Source organism: Tiliqua scincoides, chromosome 1, assembly GCF_035046505.1.
Source record: "Tiliqua scincoides isolate rTilSci1 chromosome 1, rTilSci1.hap2, whole genome shotgun sequence".
NCBI lineage: Eukaryota > Metazoa > Chordata > Lepidosauria > Squamata > Scincidae > Tiliqua > Tiliqua scincoides.
This window is the reverse complement of record NC_089821.1, coordinates 269531721-269551657: the sequence shown is the minus strand read 5'-3', so window position 1 is coordinate 269551657 and position 19937 is coordinate 269531721. Positions and strand designations below refer to the sequence as shown.

The 19937-nt window shown below is 43.9% G+C and overlaps 1 protein-coding gene across 15 annotated transcripts in view; it reads left to right on the top strand.

Annotated features, from left to right (window-relative positions):
- Positions 1–19937, top strand: part of NRXN1 (neurexin 1) — a 1133747-nt gene that overhangs the window by 539723 nt on the left and 574087 nt on the right. For all 15 annotated transcript variants that reach the window (XM_066625795.1, XM_066625872.1, XM_066625848.1 and 12 more), the window contains 3 exons: positions 8972–9094; positions 12725–13106; positions 18442–18632. In XM_066625795.1, coding sequence (XP_066481892.1) covers positions 8972–9094; positions 12725–13106; positions 18442–18632 — 696 coding nt within the window. The remainder of the gene's footprint in view (positions 1–8971; positions 9095–12724; positions 13107–18441; positions 18633–19937) is intronic.

Below are 19937 nucleotides of genomic sequence, written 5' to 3'. Positions count from 1 at the left end.
CTTTAATACAGAAATTCGTTTAGCTGCAACAGTTTTCACATGTGCTGTGCAAGGAATATATTTTCCAAAAAGAATTGTTGTTTTTTTCCCCATATTTGCTGCATTGGGAATTGTGTGGTCTTTCCAGATGTGCAAATAATTTAAAAGCCCTCATCTAGTATTTTGTCATGGCTGCTTTCTGTCAACCCAGTAGATACAGCATAGAGCAATATCAGTGCAACTGTTGGTCAGATACAAACATTAGGAGTGTGTGTTGGGCAGACAGGACAGTAAGAAAGCTGCAGAACTCATATTGCAACAAAATGAAGTACAGTAGTGGAAATAAAGCCGAAACTGCTTGTTTACAGTGCTTCTCAAAATGCAACTTTGGGCTCTAAATTAAAAGCCATGCCAAACATCACACAATGCAAGAGATCCATAATTAGGCTCTTCCACAGCTTTTATTTGCTAATTGCCTGTTTTGAAGACTGGTCATGTAGTGCTGTTAGGGCCCGATCCGATCCAATTTTCCAGTGCCGGTGCAACTGGACTAATGGGGCATGCACTGCATCTTGTGGTGGGGCAGCAGTCACGGGGGCCTCCTTGAGGTATGGGAACATTTGTTCCCTTACCTTGAGGCTGCATTGCGGTTGCACCGGTGCTAGAAAATTGGATAGGATTGGGCCCTTAGAGGGCCCTTCCCATGTACATTCTTCAATGTAAATCACACTCTCCCTATAGCTGCTATTAACTCCATACTGGGGGTGGCAGTGGGAAGATTGGAACAGGACCACGACCAGGACAGGACCTATACCCCTCTTCTTCTCTTCATTTTCCACCAAGCTAATAGCACTTAAGGAAGAGGATGATTTAATTCAGGGACATCGCATGGGAGAAAAGCATAGACACTTTATCCCAGAATACCCCCTTTCCAGTCTTCAAAGCAGTCCCCTGGGGCTCTTAATAAGAAAACAAAACTATGGGAGAACTCGATTATGGATCTCCCACATTGTTTTGGCCTCCTGTGATTAAGGCATTTGATAGAAGATCCTATGTCAATAAACCTAAACCTGCACCCATCGAAGTCAGCGGGCATCGTGAATTTCTCTGCAGAGGACTGGGCCTGTAAAAGGATCACTTAACTGGTAAGCAATACAAAAGCACCCTCTTATGATCAGGGAAAGGAATACTCATCTGGTTCCTGCAAGAATAAGCAGCCACCTTCAAATTCTGTGCACGTGGACGACAATCTGTGTGAGGACAGAGAAGAGAAATTAAGTTTTTGCTTATGAACAGCAGCAGACCACTGCAAAACCCTAAATGTGTTATCTTTTTAACTTCAGACAGGCAAATTTGGTAATCCTTTATTTGTTCTTTGCGACATAAAAAATTCCCAAAATAAGCAGACTCACTCTAAATCTGAAGCTAAAAGGAATTAGTTGCTTATCTTGTATGTTATTAGCAACCCTGTGGAACAAAGACAGCTGCAAAATAGAGGGAGATTATTCACCTCAGCATAAAGTCACAGTCCAAATTTCTTTTCTGAATGTACATTTTTTTTCTCAATCTGCTTATTCATATAGCGATGAAATGTAACTAAAAGGAAAAGTGTAGAATTCTATGCTACTTTGTGTTTTCCATGTTCCTATTCTCTTAACCTGTACATGTGTTGAGCAGTGTGTATGAACAGTATCGTGAGCTTTAATGATACTTGTTTAAGAATGCTTTTCTCCATTCAAGTTGGAACAATCGTGGTATGGCGTAAATTGACACAGTCAAAACATGATAGTATATTACCATGTGGATCCTCAGATCTTCGTGAAGATTTTGTCATGTGCATTTTGTAGTGTGATAATTGCTGCGCATATATCAGTTTCTAAGCCCAATAAACGTTTGTGGAAGCCAGAGAATATACTGTCTTCTACAAGTGTAAATCAGGTCAGAAAAAGACACTAGCTATTATCACATCATAGAATATACAAATCTTTGAACATGTGAATCTATGACCATGGAACTATAATACAAGAAGCACTTCACTGTACGTGTTCCTTGTGAGATTTTAATGATATACAATACCAGTGACAAGAGAAATAACAACCATGCCTTCAGTATGGTAACAATCTCAACCCCCCCACCCCCCCACACAGATCAAAATCCAGGAATTGCTTATCCTTGATTCCTTCTTTTCTATTTTATTTCCTTTGCAATATAGAATTCTGCTGGCATTATTAGTAGTACAAAGATGTTTAATTTCATGTTCACAATGAAGGGCAGGGAATCATACCTGTGGCTGCTTCTTGCATGTGGAATTCCTATCTGTAGAAAACTAGCACATCAGGCAGAAGGCTGGACTAGTATTCTTCTCACTCCCAAGTGAACTATTCATAGGCAGGGAGTTTTTGACGAGGAGTACTTAAATATGCCAAGCCACATCTACTTTTTGAGTGGTTTGGTCCCACAAAGATTATACATCATGTGCTTTCTTTGAACATGTAGCCAGAGACTTTAGACTCTAACTTGTAAGAAGATATAACCCAATTTCTCAATAAGTAAATGATGTACATTGAGTCAGACCAATGAGACAACCAATTGACTATGATCAGTTCTCCGGGATGGCAGCATCTTTCCCAGTCTTTTTTTGGTCTTGCTACTGGCATCATTTATTTGGAGGGTCTATCCATTTGTATTTTCTGCTTGAGAAACATGTGCTCAGCCACAGAGGTTCAGATGCCACAAAATGTTTTAACAAATTGGTTCAGCATCCTCATTAGTAGTCCAAAGGATTTTTTTTCCCATCGAAAATTAATGTGATTTTTAGAAATTTATTTTAAAACAGAGAACCAAGTGCAAACTTTATTATTCTAGTACATAAAAACAATTATCTGATTTTTCATGCAAATTATCTCTTTGTTCCATGCACTTTCTCTGAACATGTTGTTAGAAGCTTTAGCCTTAACCTGTAACATGGCATATCCCAATACCTCAATAAGCATGCAGTATATATTGAGTCATTAATTATACTACATTATCTGATTTTCTCACCCCCTGACAAAGTATGTTAGTTTTCTTGTTAATGTTTCCATCCATAATTTTTAAACCAATCTTAAATTCTGGTTGCCAAATGGGACTTTTGAGTCAGATTTGAATGCTAGGAGGAATGTGAACAGGATGGGTCATGTTCTTTGATGATAAATCATCAGTGACATAATTTTGGGGTTGGGTTAAGTTAGTAGGATGTTAACCAGGAAATTATCTTGATTTTCTGTATGGAAGCAATTACTTGGGTTCCAGGATAGAATCTATTGCACCATTGACAGTTATAAAAATCTCGGTTCCCGTTGGCATCCAGGAAAATTTAAGATAGCAAATATCTGCTAAAACCTTGAGAGGGACTTTTAATAGACTCCATATCCTCAGCAAAAGTGCTCCATATCCTCATGGACCCCATGCCTGTATGCAAGACACAGGGCTGCCAGTGCAGTGGCTATGTATCCTGCACACTGGCAGGGGAGGAGGTCAGCCAGGAGATGGCCTCCTCAGCTAATGCCAGATCCTCTATGGGGCTCCTCAGATCCATGTCAGGACTTTAGATCCAGCCTCAATTTCCCCCCATAGCCGGCAGAAACCAGCTGGCCTGCAGGGCACTGCTGGTGGTGCAAGGCCTCCTGGCCTTTACACCAGTGGCTGAGCTCTGCAGACCACTGCCGTTATGGTGGACTTTATGGTATGCTTGTGTACCACAAGAATAGAATTGGGTGTCACAAAGAAGAGGCTCCTCACAAGGAGAAACTACAAGAAGGGTGAGCTCCCAAAACTACTGGAGGTTGGAGATGTTTGGTCTCTCCTTCCCGCCAGTTAGTAGGTAAATGCATTGTTTACTACTACAGGCACTGGAGGGAGTCTTCTTCCATCCCCTCCCCCATTGCTCTGGTGCACAGCACACCAAAAGGGAAATGCATGATGCACACAATCTTTCTTCTGCCTTCTTTGGATCACTTAGGAAGAAGAAGAAAAATGTGCAGTCTAGGAGTTGTAGTCTTTTAAAGGGCCATTGCCACTATATAGCCCTTGCCAAGATTATAACTCCCATCAGCCCCTCCACTTTTCTTTCAGCGGATCAGAATGGGATGCAAAAGCAGGACACACCATGCACTTTAACCTTGGCATGCTGCCTATGCAAGACCTTGGCTACCATCGTGTGAGCTGCTCCTGCAGCAGGCAGCTCACCGATGACACCATGGGAGTAGGGAAGCCCTGCACCGGCGGCAGCAGGCCTCTGAACTCATTCTGGTGCCGGTAAGTCTGCAGGGGGTGATTTGGGTGAGGATTGTGTGCGGTTGGGGGCAGGGGCGGGGGTTGTTCTGGGCAGTTCAAGGAAGGTACTTTGTGGCAGCAGTGCATGCCAGGAACCTGCCCCCCTCTTCCTTGCCTCGACCAACCCCCTGATTCTTCTCAGACTTATGCCGTCTAAATAACTGGCATAGGTTCAAGGAGACCCATTGGATGCCAGTTAAAAAGATTTCCCAGGACATCCAATCCCTCCCACCATGACATGCAGAGCATGCTCTGTGAGCAGTGCTGCAAGCTATGGGCTGGCAGGGATAGGCTTGGGCTGCTAATTCCAGTGTTCTCTTGCTGTATTCCTGAGAATTCTTGCATTACTTGGAGGTTTACCTGGAATTTTTAAATGAAAAGATCAGTAATGACAGACAAGCTTCCTGGGCCTTTTGCAATGCACAGCCCAGAAAAGGAGTTGGTCTGTTTCAGGAGGTAGGCTCAGTTCGTACAGGGTGGTGATGAGGCTCAGTAGGCCTAATCAGGATCTTACATGAACTGAGTTTGTGCCATGGAGCACACCTCAGAACCCTCTACAATGCACACAAGATCCTGTAGCAGACATAAGGCAGTGTGGAGGAAGCTCTCTAAAGGCTGCAAGTATAGAAACCACCGTATGAGTAGAGAAATTGCTTGGTAAGGCAAGTCACTTGAAAACACAGATCTGTGAAATTTCAAAAAGAAAACTATAGATGGTTCAGCAAGGCTAAATTGTTTCCACAGGGTCTAGCAATTCAAATGTCAATAATAACTATAAATCAGTGTAAACGAACAGTGGAAGCAAATTTCCTTGCTTGTCAAAGCAAGCATACAGTTATCCTAGTATACTCTTTATATCGAGGCCATTAATTGCAAAAGTGTACTCTACCAGGCAGCTGCCCTAAAATCAAACGACCAAATAATTACTATTGAGGCAGTCTTTAAAGGCTCCAACAAGGTTAATTACACTGAATATGGCAGGGTGTCCTGCTTGATGCTTTTCTGAGTTAGATGAGACTTGTGTGCTACTAGCAGAGGCTCATGCTTCTCTAAGGTTAGAAAAAGAAAACGGGGCAATTAACAAAGGTGGAATGCAGGTTATGTGTACACTGGCGGTTGTACACATTGTCATGAAGAATTTGTGCCATCTCATAAGCAGGACATTTTAATACATTCCTCACTCAGTAGATTTATTATTGTGGAGAATGTGTTTAAACTGATAGAACAGGAATATAAAGCCTTCCTTAGTCCATGTGCATAGGGTGGGATCCACAGACTACCTGCTCCAGAGGAAGAGTCCCTGCCTCAAGGAAAGGGAACTGTGGGCAATATAGGAAGCTGCTTATACCGAGTCAAGCCATGCTCCACCTGTCTCAGCATTGTCAACGCTGATTGGCAGTAGCACTCCAGCGTTTCAGGCAGGGCTGGGAAAGATCTCTATCTGGAGATGCCAGCAACTGAACTTTGGATCTTCTGCATGCAAAGCATATGCTCTCCCAGAGCTGTTGCCTTCTCAAATGTTTCTTCTTGTCTCTACTCAGTTACAGTTCAAGATGATTTCATTGTAGCAAAGGAAATAATGAATGAATGAATGAATGAATGAATAGAAATTTATTTCTGAAATAATTCAGTGTGATCATTCTCAACTATGCTTTGGGGCATTTTAAGGGTTCAGCTTGTATTCTTCTAAGTTAGAGGGTTCACATTTACATGAATTCAGCCATGTTGTAATGACTTGCCAGCCAACATTGTTAGGGTGAGTCTAGAACTGCAGCTTCATGGGGGCCATGACCAGGAGTGACACATACTCTGTGCCACCTAAATGCTACTCTAAATACTGCCTCTCCATGCATGCATGCTTAAGTGTGTGCACACCTCCCCAGGGATGGGGGAGGATAGGCAGGCCGCCACACCCTTCCCCATACTTACAATGAGGGTGGCATACAGTACAGAATCGCTGCCACTTGTGTTTGAAATGAACTGGAACAGAAGCAGCATAGAGCAGGGAAGTTGCAAGTCACACTCCTCCTAAGTACAGGGAAGGGGGCAGGCTCCCAATTGACTTTCTTTGCCAACTTCATGCTTTGTAAGCACTGAACTTTCATTTTCTCTTTCTTCCTGCAACAGCTCTGGAGGGAGAGGGAGGCTGCCATTGCTGCAATGGCAAGTCAGAAGATGATCCGAGACTGCCTTGATGAGGGCAGCAAACACATGGGCTGTGACTAGTCCATTCACCACCCCCAAAGAGTGCTGGTCCATGCAACCTTTTCAGGTTGCTGCATGGCAAGGCTGGTCCTGGTCATGGCATACAGGAACCTATCCAGAAAGTATATTAATTATCAGCTCCTTCACTATATTTACTTCTGCTCAGAGACCATGACCTCAGTGGTAGAGCTTTGATCAGGAGCAACTAACCAAACGAAACGAGTGGTCCCACATTAAGTTGAATCCCCAACTGCAAAAAAAAAAAAAAAAAAGTCATATTCCCTAGATGTTGCTTTGAAGATGAACACAATGCAACTGTGCATCCAGGTGTTGACTGAGTCCCTCCCAGGTCAGTTTGTAGAAACACTGCTGCTGTGCTTAGTTTGCTCTTGTGGAATGGGGAGCCCCCAAATGTGGAATCCTCCTGCAAGCTTATCAGGTGCTAAGCAGTGCTTTCAGATATACAGTCTTTCAGTGAATTCCATATGCGAAGGAGTATGTCAGTGTGATCACATCCAAATGTTGCCGGTCTACAGCACATAGGCTACAGCATATTCTACAGCACATACTTGGCACATAGACTTGATCTTTCCTGCTTCCTTCTTCTCTGATTTCTCAGAGGCTCTTGCAATGCTTAGCATGCATCCAAGTCAAGCTTGGGAGATTAGACGTCAGAAGAAGGAAGTGGCAGGAGACATACCTCAAATGAACAGCCGATGGCTTGTGGACTGGCAGCTATGTCCATGAACCACACTTTGAGAAGCACTGCTCTAGTTGACACCTTAGGTGCAGTCCTGCCTTTCATGTGCAAAGATTCTGTACGCTGTTGCATGGGATGAGAGTGAAGGAAGAGAGAGGAGGTAAGAAGCAAAGTGGGAGAAAGCAGGGAGGACCAGGTCAGGTCAGTTTCCTGCCTCTTATACATCCTCAATCCTGTGCAGTGACCTGACCTTTGAAAACCTCAGAATGCCAGATGCAGGGGAGGGCATCTGGACGCAGGTTGTGTCTTGCTGTCTTGTGTACTCCCTGAAGCATTTGGTGGGCCACTGTGAGATACAGGAAGATGGACTAGATGGGCCTTTGGCCTGATCCAGTGGGGTTATTCTTATGTTCTTAACCCAGAGAAAAAACTGAGTAAGGGCATAATCCTGACTTGCAAATAGACTGGCGCAAGTTCCTTGCACCAGCCCATCGTCTTTGCGAAAGGGCCGTAAAGCACTTTTGCGCCAACATAAGTGTGGTTAGGTCAGCACACGGACTTGCACTGGCCTCCCCATGCCAGCACAGGCCCCAGGGAAAGGGTGAGTTGCCTCAGCAGAGTTCGGCTGATGCAGGGGTCTGGGAAGGGTGGGGAGGAGGCAGGAGGAAAACGTTTTGGGGCTGGGGAGGGTGGGCAGCAGGCATTCCGGGAGGCAGGCAGGGAGTGGGAGGCGGGGCCCGGGGCAGTCCCAGGCTGCTTGGATTTTCGTCAACTCTTGAGGTGGCACAAATCTGTGTAGCGCCATTGGGCTGCTGTGGCCTTACGCAGCGTAAGGGGAAGCGATTCCCCTTGCCCCAGGCTGAGCTGCTTTCAGCCCCAATCCTGCCTTGGATGCTGCACAGGTCCCTCAGCCTGCCTGCTCCTGGGCGGGTTAGTATTGCGCTGCTCATGAATGAATGATGCTCAGCATTCTTACTTTTGATAGTGTGTGTGCACAAGACCTGGGAGACTGCATGCTCAGTCTGAAGAGTGGAGGTCTTCTGAGCATCGTGTTGTGCCATGGCACACTGCTGCATGCCTGGTTCTTCAGGAGGTTCTGGACATGTGGAGTGTAGGATGACACCACTTATGTATAAGTTCCAGCTGTAATGTTCTATACAATCTTTGCTGTCAGATTTACACCCTACTCACATATTTTCAATTTCCCTGTTTGTCTAGAGATTCTGACAGCAGTATACTTAAAATACAACCATAAAATTCCATTAAGCACATTTATTAGTACTACAATTACTGAGTGTACATGCTGCGGGCAATGGTGCCTCTTTCACACTACCCTCAATACTCTGAAAACAAGCCGTCCTATCATCCATCTCCAGGCTAAATTTGTTTCTGGGGGATTGGTACTTCATGTTTTCTGAAAAATGTGTACTGTATGTAAACCCTGGACAGTTATAATCCCCATTTGTGTCTTGACTGTGCCCATTTATGCAAACCCAGTTCACCAACTTTGCCATGTTTTAAAATATAGTCCATTAACATTGTAAGATAACATTCCTGTCATTTGAGGTTATGCGTATCCTTGACCCTTTTCCAGCCTGCTGTGACTTCCAAAGATTTTTTAAAATGTTTGCTCCAGCCAGTTTCTCTCTGTTTCTCTCTCTCTTTCTCTCTCTTCTGTTTCTCTCTCTCTCTCTCTCTCTCTCTTTCTCTCTGTGAGGTTCACGTATTGACTGATTTAAAGATTCCATAATAACTGTTTGGCATACTCTACAGGCAAAGGTCCAGAGACCCTTTTTGCTGGCTATAACCTCAATGACAATGAGTGGCACACAGTGCGTGTGGTTCGAAGAGGAAAAAGTTTAAAGTTAATGGTGGATGACCAGCAAGCCATGACAGGTAATAATTTGTGATTATTTACTTGTTAGGTGAACTCTGTACCATACCATGATGCAGCAATTTGGGGAGTAGAGGAAGCTGTAGCAGCAATTGTCTCTACTGTCTTCTTTCCACATGGAGGATGGGCCTCTGGCTGCCAGTGGTTGAGTTGCCCTGGTCCCAAAAGTCACTCCTTCCCATTGTCTGTGCTGTTCTAATCCTCAGAATGCTGCTCCGTCCACATGCATGTGAACATGTGACATTCTCCCTGCACACATTCTTGGTTTGCTCAACCAGAATTGGTTGCACATGAACAGGTAGGGCCTTTAAAGAGCCTGCAAGAAGCCCAGCGCCATTTTTGCTGTTCTCTGTATCACATGTGCTTATTGTGAGGGGTTATGTCGCAATCTCTTCTCACTGCTCTGCTCCTAAGCACAGCTTGGGATAATGTTAAAGTCAGAAGAAATTAGGCCGTATCCTAACCCTCCTCCCAAGCAGCCCAGTGTTACACTGGGCTGTTTGAATCTGTGCCAGTGATTTAACTGGCACAGATCTAAGTAGCCCCATTGAGGTGGCTGCTGCACAACATGGGGTAAGGGGAAATAAATCCCCTTACTCAGTGTTGCGCAGGATCCACCTCAAACCCAGCACAGGACAGCAGACCAAACTGTTCTAGCTGCCCATGAAATTGTGTTCCTGCTCACTCTTGTTGCTGCTGTAGCTATGTGGGTTTGCAGGAGCAAAAAGCAGTGCTTCCTGCTCTCACTCTGGCATCTTCTGGGCAGGAAACGTTGGGATAAAACACCTAGAAGCAACGGACAGCATGAATTGGCAGTAGTAAAAAATGTGGCTCTGATAAGTCACCCGCTTCAGTTTCACTGATGAAAATAGTACTTGTTTGCTCATTCACTCTTGTTTGCTGCCTGTTCACCACCTAGTCCTTCCCTGATTGGTTCTTTCAGTGCCATTTAAAAAAAAACAAACATTATTTGCTTTCTAGAATAATAATCCGAGACACTCAGGGAACAAGTAGTGGGTGTAATGATGTAACCTTACTAAGTAACCAACCAGATTTCACTAGGTAATAATGTCACCAAGCTAATTAAAAGGCAATGGTTCTTGGATCTCCCTCAATCAGAATAGATGAATACTCCCATGTGCTTTTAAATGCTCCTCCCTTCCAAAATTTGCCACAAGGTGGAACACTTTTCTCTGCAGACAAAAGTTTTCAGAGTTTTCTTTTTAGCTCAACTCTATTATAAGTACACCTGGTGGCATTTATTTTAAAATTTAGAAGGTTGGATCAGATTAGACAAACATTCTGTAATGACAGTCAGAATATCTCTATTCTGCCAAAGTTCATTTAAATATATAACTGTAAAACACAGTTATATAAACTGTAAAACACAAACACCACAAAGAGATTGTAAAACACAAACACCACAAAGAGAGTGCAGCTTGCCTCATCTTCAAAGCAGCTCAGAAACTAATTAGCACAGTGGTTCTTAAACTGGTGGGTCATGACCCACCAGTTCGTGTAAAGCTTCCCCTGCCCCTTTAAGGGGCAGGGGGAAAGGGGAGGCAGGGAAGCAGTTCCCAGGATCGTGTCCCTAAGGGAGGCGAATGGGGGTATTTGCACTTACATGTAAGTAGTTAGGGTGCTGGAGGCTACAGGAGGTGCGGGGAGCTTGGAATGGCTCCCTGAGGCTTGGAATGTTCCAGGAGGTGCTTTGCAATGTTTGAACATTCCAAGCCTTGGAGAACCCTACAGATGAACCCTACACACCTCCTGCAGCCTCCAGCAGCCCTAACTATTTAAATGTAAATGCGAGCACCGCCCCCCCTTTGTCCCCCTCTTAGGGATGCGATCCTGAGGATCATGTCGCTTCCCTTGCCCCTCCCCCGAAAAGACTTACTGAGGGAGTAAAGTTCCTTCAAAGTTTGAGAACCACTGAATTAGCAGAAAGCAAATAGTTTAGGCCACAATCCAGTGTGCACAGTGCTGTGCAATTAAGCTCCATGAAGTCAGTGGGTGGGAAGGGGGATAGCATGGCTCACTTTTATGCTGGAACGTAGCTTTAATGTAGCCCCCCAACACAGGAAGCAGTGCATACCCTATAGGCACAGCAGCACCGGTACTGGAAAATTGGATAGGATTGGGCCCTAAGAACACAATGAAAGGAGTCAGGGCATGTGAATACTTGGTAGCTGTGGATATTTTCAAATAATTACTGTGCATTCCTATGTGTGTTCAGAGGTAAGTCCTGATAATTGAGGCTTACTTTTGAGTAGACCTGCCTTGGTTTACACAGTCTGTTTTGATGGAGAGGATGGATGAAGTGGGTAAACACATATTTATCAGATGCCCATTCTCATGTAGGCCTGGAGTCTAAGTGTAGGACAGACTGTTAATTTTTGTTGCACGTGCTTGTTTCCACATTCTCTCTCTTTTCATTCTCTCCATTTTTCTTCATTTACCCTTTGCCATTTCTTTCCCTCCACCTCCTCTCCTTCTCTACCTTTTTCACCTTTCCTAAAAATCTTAAAACAAAAATGGTGATACTGGTGCTGTGCATCACACCTCAGGTCAGTACAACCCTGTTTTCTGCCATGACCCACTAGCTAAAACTAGTCTTAGCTCCAAACTAATATTTGCAGGCCTCTTTTCATTGACTAATGTGCATTTGAGTTGGGGCTAGAAAGCCTCTATTGTGCATTGGTTTTATCCAATAGTTTCATCAGCCAGTTACAACCAGTGCAGATAAGAAAGAGTAGACCATATCATGAGAATACCTTTGTTGAGTTGTTTATAGCCTGGGGTGGCAATTGCGGAGGCTTGGACTAGGCCAAGCCACAGATGCATCAGTGCAGTACCATCTGTGCAGTCTTTGGGCCAGTCTTCATGTCATGTTCCCTGCAGCCTTCACTGTAACCTCTTAGCTCCAGTGCATTGCAAAATGGGAGGGGGGATTAGGAAAGGCATGACAGGGAATGAGGCCTTTCCAATCCATTTTTAGATCAGACTAGACTGTGGTGGATCCAGGTGTAGTACAAAATGGATAGTGGGGGACTGGAAACTCCACTCTTCTCATATTGGAGTTCATCACATCTCAAGTCAAAGAGACTGATGGCCCAGTTCAATGGCTGGTTTACAATAGTGGAAACTCCATTCTGCTGTCATAAAAGGTCCAGTGCAAAGATCCTAGCAGTGGCAACTTGCAACAGGATCCTAAGCCCTCTTCTTCACCCTATCCCTCCGATTTTCTCTCCTTGGACATATGCTTGCTATTTAGCTGCTGTAGGTCCAAAGAGACCCATATAGGCCATCAGGAAGCCATAGGACATCAGGGGAAAAAATTTGCCTCTACCTCTCCCCAGCCTCCTGATCATCCACCACTACCACCATAGCATTTACTGCACACCCCTTGGCACAAGATTGGGCTGTGATAGGCCTTTTTTCATGATCACCATGGATGTGCAGCATGGCATTCTCATGGGGGCTCTTTCACCATAGTTATATGGTACACAAATCTTAGGTGGTTCTGTCCCATGGGTAGAGCAAGCTCATGTGCAAAAACTGGACGCAGCAATTGAACCATTGTAACATTTTTGTCTCCAACGCTAACTTCTCAAAACTGATTTTCATTCAAGGTCAAATGGCTGGGGATCACACCAGACTGGAATTTCATAACATAGAGACAGGAATCATCACAGAACGCCGTTACCTGTCCTCAGTCCCTTCGAATTTCATCGGTCACCTGCAAAGCCTGACTTTTAATGGAATGGCGTACATTGACTTGTGCAAAAATGGGGACATTGATTACTGTGAGCTCAATGCCCGGTTCGGCTTCAGGAACATCATTGCTGATCCAGTCACCTTTAAGACGAAAGCCAGCTATGTTGCCCTTGCCACGCTGCAAGCCTACACCTCTATGCACCTGTTTTTCCAGTTCAAAACAACATCGTTGGATGGGTTAATACTCTACAACAGCGGGGATGGGAATGACTTTATCGTGGTCGAGTTAGTGAAAGGGTGCGTATGCAGCTCGAACTATAGTTATGCCTGTGATACTAAACACATTAGCTAAACGGAACCTCCATGTTCAGGGGTTGTATACCTCTATATGCAGTCTGGGGCTTGATGAAATTTCTCATAATTAAGGTTTTGGCTCCAAATTTGGAGAGGCTGAAAGATGTGTTTGAATCTGACCTCTTCACTCCCATTTTCCCTACTATGGTTAGGTAGGAGAATTGCTTCTGCTGGTGGTCATCATTTTTTTCCCTGTCTCTTGAGGAGTTCCCTTTTAATTGACACTACATCATATTCTGCTTTGGGCATCTTGGGAGAAAAAAACTGGCAACCACTGAGAGGCACAATACTAAACATTCCATTTTTTGCCCTTTGCCCTGCCTCCCCCCCCCCACATTGCTGAAATGCCCCTCTTTCCCAACCTGGAATAGAACAGAGAAAGCTGTGGAGCAGTGGTGTAGCTAATGAATGAGTAGCCCAGCGCACAGCTCAAAATGATGACCCGGGAGTGATGTCACAACCGGAATTGACATCACACCTGGGCTTTTTAAAAAGTGCAAATTGGGGAGAAACTTGCCTCCTCCCCCCCCCCAGCAGTTCACCACCCACTTGATTTGCTACCTCCCCCCAGCCAGTGGCATAGCTAAGGCATCTATATGCTGCCTGGGACCAAAGAAGATTCTGTAACTCCCCCCATGACAAAAGCAAATTTAATTAAGTAAATAAATAAGAATTGTGCCCTTATCGGTTAGAGACACTGTGCTGGGGTGAAGAGGGACAGTTATTCTCTCCATGCTAAATATAAGAGGTGCCCCACTTGAAAAGTGCCTCTTGACCAGTTAGCAGGAGTAGCTGTATTATGATACATGGAAACGAGAGTTGACTCATATTAACACATCATTGGTTCCGTACTGTGTCATAATAACATCTAATTGGCTCTCAGAACAATCAGTCTCATAGGCCAGTTTTAAGTTAAAGAAATCCACTTTTTGTTCCATAAGGCAGTTGCGTTTTTGTTTTCTGGTTAATTGACCATAACTTAGAATAGAATACAGATATTCCAGTGAGGTCTGTTTCATTGAATTCTGCATTAAATTACCTTTCCAATGATATATAACATGATGGTATTATTCATACGTACCAATTTTTCACAATTTTGGCCACTAGTGTCAAGTTTAGCTTGTTGCCCCCCTAAAGCTTGTTGCCCAGTGCGACTGCTACCCTCTGCACCCCCTTAGCTATTCCACTGCTGTGGGGTGCTTCAACTTCCTCCTGTCTGGAAAGCAATGATGGAAGATATCTGTTGTTTTGTGTTCTGCTTATTATTGGATCCCTGAAAGCATCTTGCTGGCCCCTGGCAGCAGTAATCTGGATTAGATTAATCTCTAGTGCAGAGGTTCTCAAACTTTTTTGCACCAAGATGCACTTTTTAAAATGACTCCCCATCGGGACACACCTAGCTTAATTAGTTTTAAACAAAAAGGTGATCTAAAAAGAAATAATATTTTATTTATTTACAAGTAATATTTTATTTATTTGCAAAAAAAACTCAATCCATTTCTCATAATGAGGCAGCCCTAGTGGCAGCCTTGAGGCTTGAGGGGCTTAATTATGTGACCCAACCTTCACCTGCCCACACTACCTGTCATTGATGGACTTGGGGGGGGGGAACAAAAAAAGATGCTTAAATATTCATCTCCCTATATTTACACAAGCTTGCAAAATGCAGGAGCTCAGCTGTTTGCAGGGCAAATAACAGCTATCTGATTTTTGAATAGTGTCATTGGTTGAGGCAATTAGCTATCTGTTCTTTCCATCACCCATGTTTTCATTGGAGGCTCTGTGGGACCCACCAAATGAGTCCCAACCCACAGTTTGAGAAATGCGACTTGAGTGTAATCCAGCAGGCTGGCTGTTTCTACATTATCAAAAGCAGAGTTGTGTTTCAAGCCTGTGGACAGTGTGAATCTATGGCACATGAGTGACATGGGAGTTGTTGTATACCTTACAAAATTATACCTGTTTCATGCTACTTTGTACATGTACAAAAGCAATCTGGAAATGGCAGCCTGGGGAAAGAGTGGACAAGGAAGTGTGGAGGGAAGGAGTGTAGAGGGCTATAGCACTGTGATTCTCTAGCCTACCACTCTCCTCTCCTCCATACCTCTGCTCCAGCTCCTTTTTCTTGTTTAACCCATTTTTGTCCAGCCCACAAGTGTACACATTTGGTCCCTGTTGCATATATGCAACATTGGGCAGAAATAGCTTAATCCAGGGTGCAGTAGACTGGGAAATAGTGGAGGTGAGTGGACAGATGGTGGCGAGCATCCCCCAATAATCACGTGCCTGAGGCAGTGACTCAGTTGACCTTGTAGAAGGGCCAGTTGACCTTGTAGAAGGGCCAGGGAACAGTCAAGTTCAGTGAAGTCATGCAAGAACAATCCAGAATTCTTTGCTATCTGTTCTAGAGAGATAACAGACCTCCCCAGACTCTACTGGGACTGCCAGAATTTGTGCAAGTAATTAGTAACTGGGGGACAAGTTCCTCTTTAAAGGTGAGCCTATATTCCAGCTTCTCAGGCAAGATACATACATTAATGTAGTCGCAATGGGTTTGCCTTCCACACAGTTGTGGTTTGTCTTGTGGTTCAGGCCACAAGACAAAAATCAATCAATTAACTGATTTGATATATCTATTAGTCACTCTTCAAAATGAGCTCCCAGGACCATGTGCACTTCCAACACAAAAGCATCAAAATCAGCAAAATATAAAATTGCCAGAGAAGCATCTATTACCAGTAAAAACTATAAATGTCATTTAAAAAATGTACCTGTTTTTCCTTTCCATGTGAAGATGCCCAGGGTAGCTCACAGTCAATTTGTAAATATAGATAGAAAACAATGGGAAAAACCCTAAACTAAAATAGCATTTAAAAAAAGAGGAAATACCGGAACACAGGGGAGGCATAAATGAACTATGCTAAATAAAATACTTGGTGGAAGAACAGATACTCTTCTTTCTTAAACACTGTCAAAGCTGATTGAACACTGTGAGAGCTGATTGAGAGCACAATCCTATGCATATCTACTCAGAAGTAAGTTCCATTAGAGTCGGTGGGGCTTACTCTCAGGAAAGTGCAGATAGGATTGGGCTGTGAACCTCTTGTGGCAGAGAGTTCTACATGACCTGGGATCCAAAGTAGGACACACCCTGTGTTGCCACCTGCCAGGCAGAATTGCAGAATTCAGTAAGGCTAGCACAGGAAAGAAGTTTGTAAGAGTGAGGTATGAATATGAATTACCAGCAGTGCCAGCCTGAAACAGGCTTGCAACTATCACAAGCATGTAACAGGTGTTCTCTTTGCTCTAAACTGCAGTGCCTCTTTTCTACAGAGAAAGGGAGAAATATATTTAAGCCAGGAAACACATGTCCCTTTTGAAAACTGCTGCCTTGGTGAAACTTATTTGATCCCAGTGGGGCAGTGATGAGAAAAAGTGGATTACAGCCCTCCTTCCGAACTCTTAGGGCAGGAGTGGCCAAACTTTCAACTTTTGGGGCTCCCAGACCTTTAACAATTATGTACTGTAGATGCAGGAATTTCAGCATGTGCAGCTTGTCATCTGTGAGACGACAAGCTACACGCTGAAATTCAGGAGCCCTAAATTTGAAAGGTTGGCCACCCCTGTCTTAAGTAATAACTACACTATAGCTTGAAGTCCATTCTCCAAGGAGGCCTGGAAAGGTTGTTCTGGGAGGTTATTCTGGGGCAGGAACTACTAAAATTCTGAGTGTTCTCTAAAAACTACACTTCCCAGAACTTTGGCCAGGAGGGGTGAGCTATGACAGTTAAACTAGTATAAAGCTGAAACAGAAGGAGGTGTAGTGTAGATATGCCCATAGGGATCAATGTTTTCAGCACAATCCTGTCTAAGTGTTGCACAGGTGGAATGTATATGCTGCTGTCATGTGCTGTTGCAAAAGTGCTGTAAAAGTGCTTTGGAACCCTCAGAGAGCCGGCACACCAGCAGGAAGGCTGAAGCCTTCTTGCACATGCCAGCAGCCATTGGGATGCCTACGATACCAGGTAGGCCCAGTTCAGGGGCAGGGGCAGAACAGGGAGGGGTGGAATGGGGAAGGGATGGGGTAGGAAATGGGTGGATCCCAGAAGGGGGCAGGATCAGCGGCATTAGCATGTACTATATCCAAAACCCCTTCCCAGCCCTGGTCTGCCTGTGCAAATCAACACAGATTTGCAGCAGTGATGTCATTGGCACAGGTCTGAGTTGGCCCCTTGTGGCTGCTGGGGTTTATCCTGGGGCAAAGGAACAAATGTCCCCCTACCACAAAGAGACCTCCAGCTGTCATAAATCCCTTGTGAGAAGCGGCACCTGTGTCATTGCATTTCCATAGGGAGATTTTGGTAGGATGGGCTGTTAGTCCCAATTCAGATACAGTCCTGTCTACATACAGTTGGGACAGAATACTATCCCAGATCAGGGGACATCCACTAAAATTGAGTGTTGGGCGGGTTAGGACAGACAAAAGAAAATATTTCTTTACTCAGCGTGTGGTCGGTCTGTGGAACTCCTTGCCACAGGATGTGGTGCTGGCGTCTAGCCTAGACGCCTTTAAAAGGGGATTGGACAAGTTTCTGGAGGAAAAATCCATTCCGGGGTACAAGCCATGATGTGTATGCACAACCTCCTGATTTTAGAAATGGGCTATGTCAGAAGGCCAGATGCAAGGGAGGGCACCAGGATGCAGGTCTCTTGTTATCTGGTGTGCTCCCTGGGGCATTTGGTGGGCCGCTGTGAGATACAGGAAGCTGGACTAGATGGGCATATGGCCAGATCCAGTGGGGCTGTTCTTATGTTCTTATGTTCTTAGCCTTGTAGAACATCTGTATTGTTGCAGGTGCAGATTAGGACTGAATGTCTTGTTGACAAAGACTTAATGAAGATTTGAATGAATGATGCTTTTTCTGGATTTTCCAACACTCAGAAATGACATACCTTTATGAGGACAAACCAATAAAAATGTCACACAGTCTGGAGCAAGCTTTCAAGTTCTCCAGAACTCTTTCATCACGCTGGATGTTTTGTTTAATAGCTTGCTCACTGCACTTTATGACATTTTAGTTGATTTTAGGAATGGTAACTATTTCCTACTACAGTTTTTGGTGTTTTTTCTAGTGGTCTAACATGCCTAGCTATAAGTTTTTGTCTGGTATTTTAAGTTCTTCTACTAAATCTGTGAAAGAAAATACAAAGCTGTCTCGTTTATCCAGCTACTTGTTCAATAAAAATAAACTTGGCTATTTTTTGTTCCATCTTCCAGGTATTTACACTATGTGTTTGATCTGGGCAATGGTGCAAATCTTATCAAGGGAAGTTCCAATAAACCACTGAATGACAACCAATGGCACAATGTGATGATATCTCGGGACACCAATAACCTTCATACAGTGAAGATTGACACGAAAATCACAACACAAAGCACAGCAGGGGCAAGAAACTTAGATCTCAAAAGTAAGTGACAGCACAATACACATGAATAACCTCCTAAGAAACACATACTTTATCTTTTACATTTGTGATGCCCTTATATAGTTGTAATAAATATTATATTCAGTAGATACCACCTTTCTGTACTGGGCCGCCTCCAGTTGCCCAAGTTTTGCAAGCTTACATGCTGTGTCATTTTCTTCCAAAGGCAGAGCTGTTCGAAGTAAACTGGAATAGGTCTGGATTTAAGTTGGAATCTTGCTGCATGATGGGGGGGCGGGGGGAGAGCTGGTTATTCTATGGATCTGCTCTAGTTGTGTGTGGTACAAATGCAGAAATTGAGCTCTGTTTTTCTCATTCACTGAGATCTGAACACAGAAATGCCACAGATACATGTGGATGCACATTCCTGCACTGAATATTGCATGTGCCTCCAACAGGTAACTGTCTCAAATATATTGCAAAAAAATATATGTTCTTATTGTTTTATAGGATCTGATTCTTTTGTATGAGTTCACTGCTACAGGTGTTGCAGTCAGAAAGATAGGCATTGCAAAAGTGCGGTGAAGCTCAATTACTTGTTTAGGCAATGAGAAAGAAGTGTCTCCTTGAGAACCTTTTAATTCTTGTTGTCGATCCTGGGCACAAGACGGTCTGCACAGGGCGCCAAAGGAATCTTGTCTCTTGATAGGGAACAATGATTGAAGTCTCCATGGAGATGCAGACTGTTGCTTGGATATCCATGAGTATTTCTAGCCATTCTTTAGGAAGGTGAAGGTATTTGCAGAGATAGAGAAGTTGAACTAACATGGTGTTTGTAGTGCTTTTGTTAATGACTTTGCCATAAATATAATCCAGAATAAATTAAGCACTCGTGTAGACTTAAGAGTAAGGCAAACTAGACATGGTTAGAAATGCATCATTGCATTTGTTTTTTTAAATAGGGACACTGGTAGCATCAGGCATTGGCTAGAGAAGACACTGGCTGAGTTTCCAAAGGCCCCCAGGGTGGTCTGGTCCCTGGGAGCACATCCACAAATTGCCTCCCAGCCTCCTCTTTTTGGTGGGATGGATGATCCACCCACATGATTTTTCCCTTCTGGTGCAGTATCGGGAGGAAGAAGCAATTTTCGTCAAAAATATGACAGTGGAAGGAAAAACCACTAAGCTTCCTTTTGCCCTCGTTGAACCCCCATGATTGCTGCTACTGTTATTAGAAAAAAAACAAGAAGACAGAAATTTAATGACACATCTCTTTTCACATCTAGTTTGACTGTCACTGTTAAAATAATTCTGTCCCACAGATTTCTGCAAAACTTAAGCAAACTA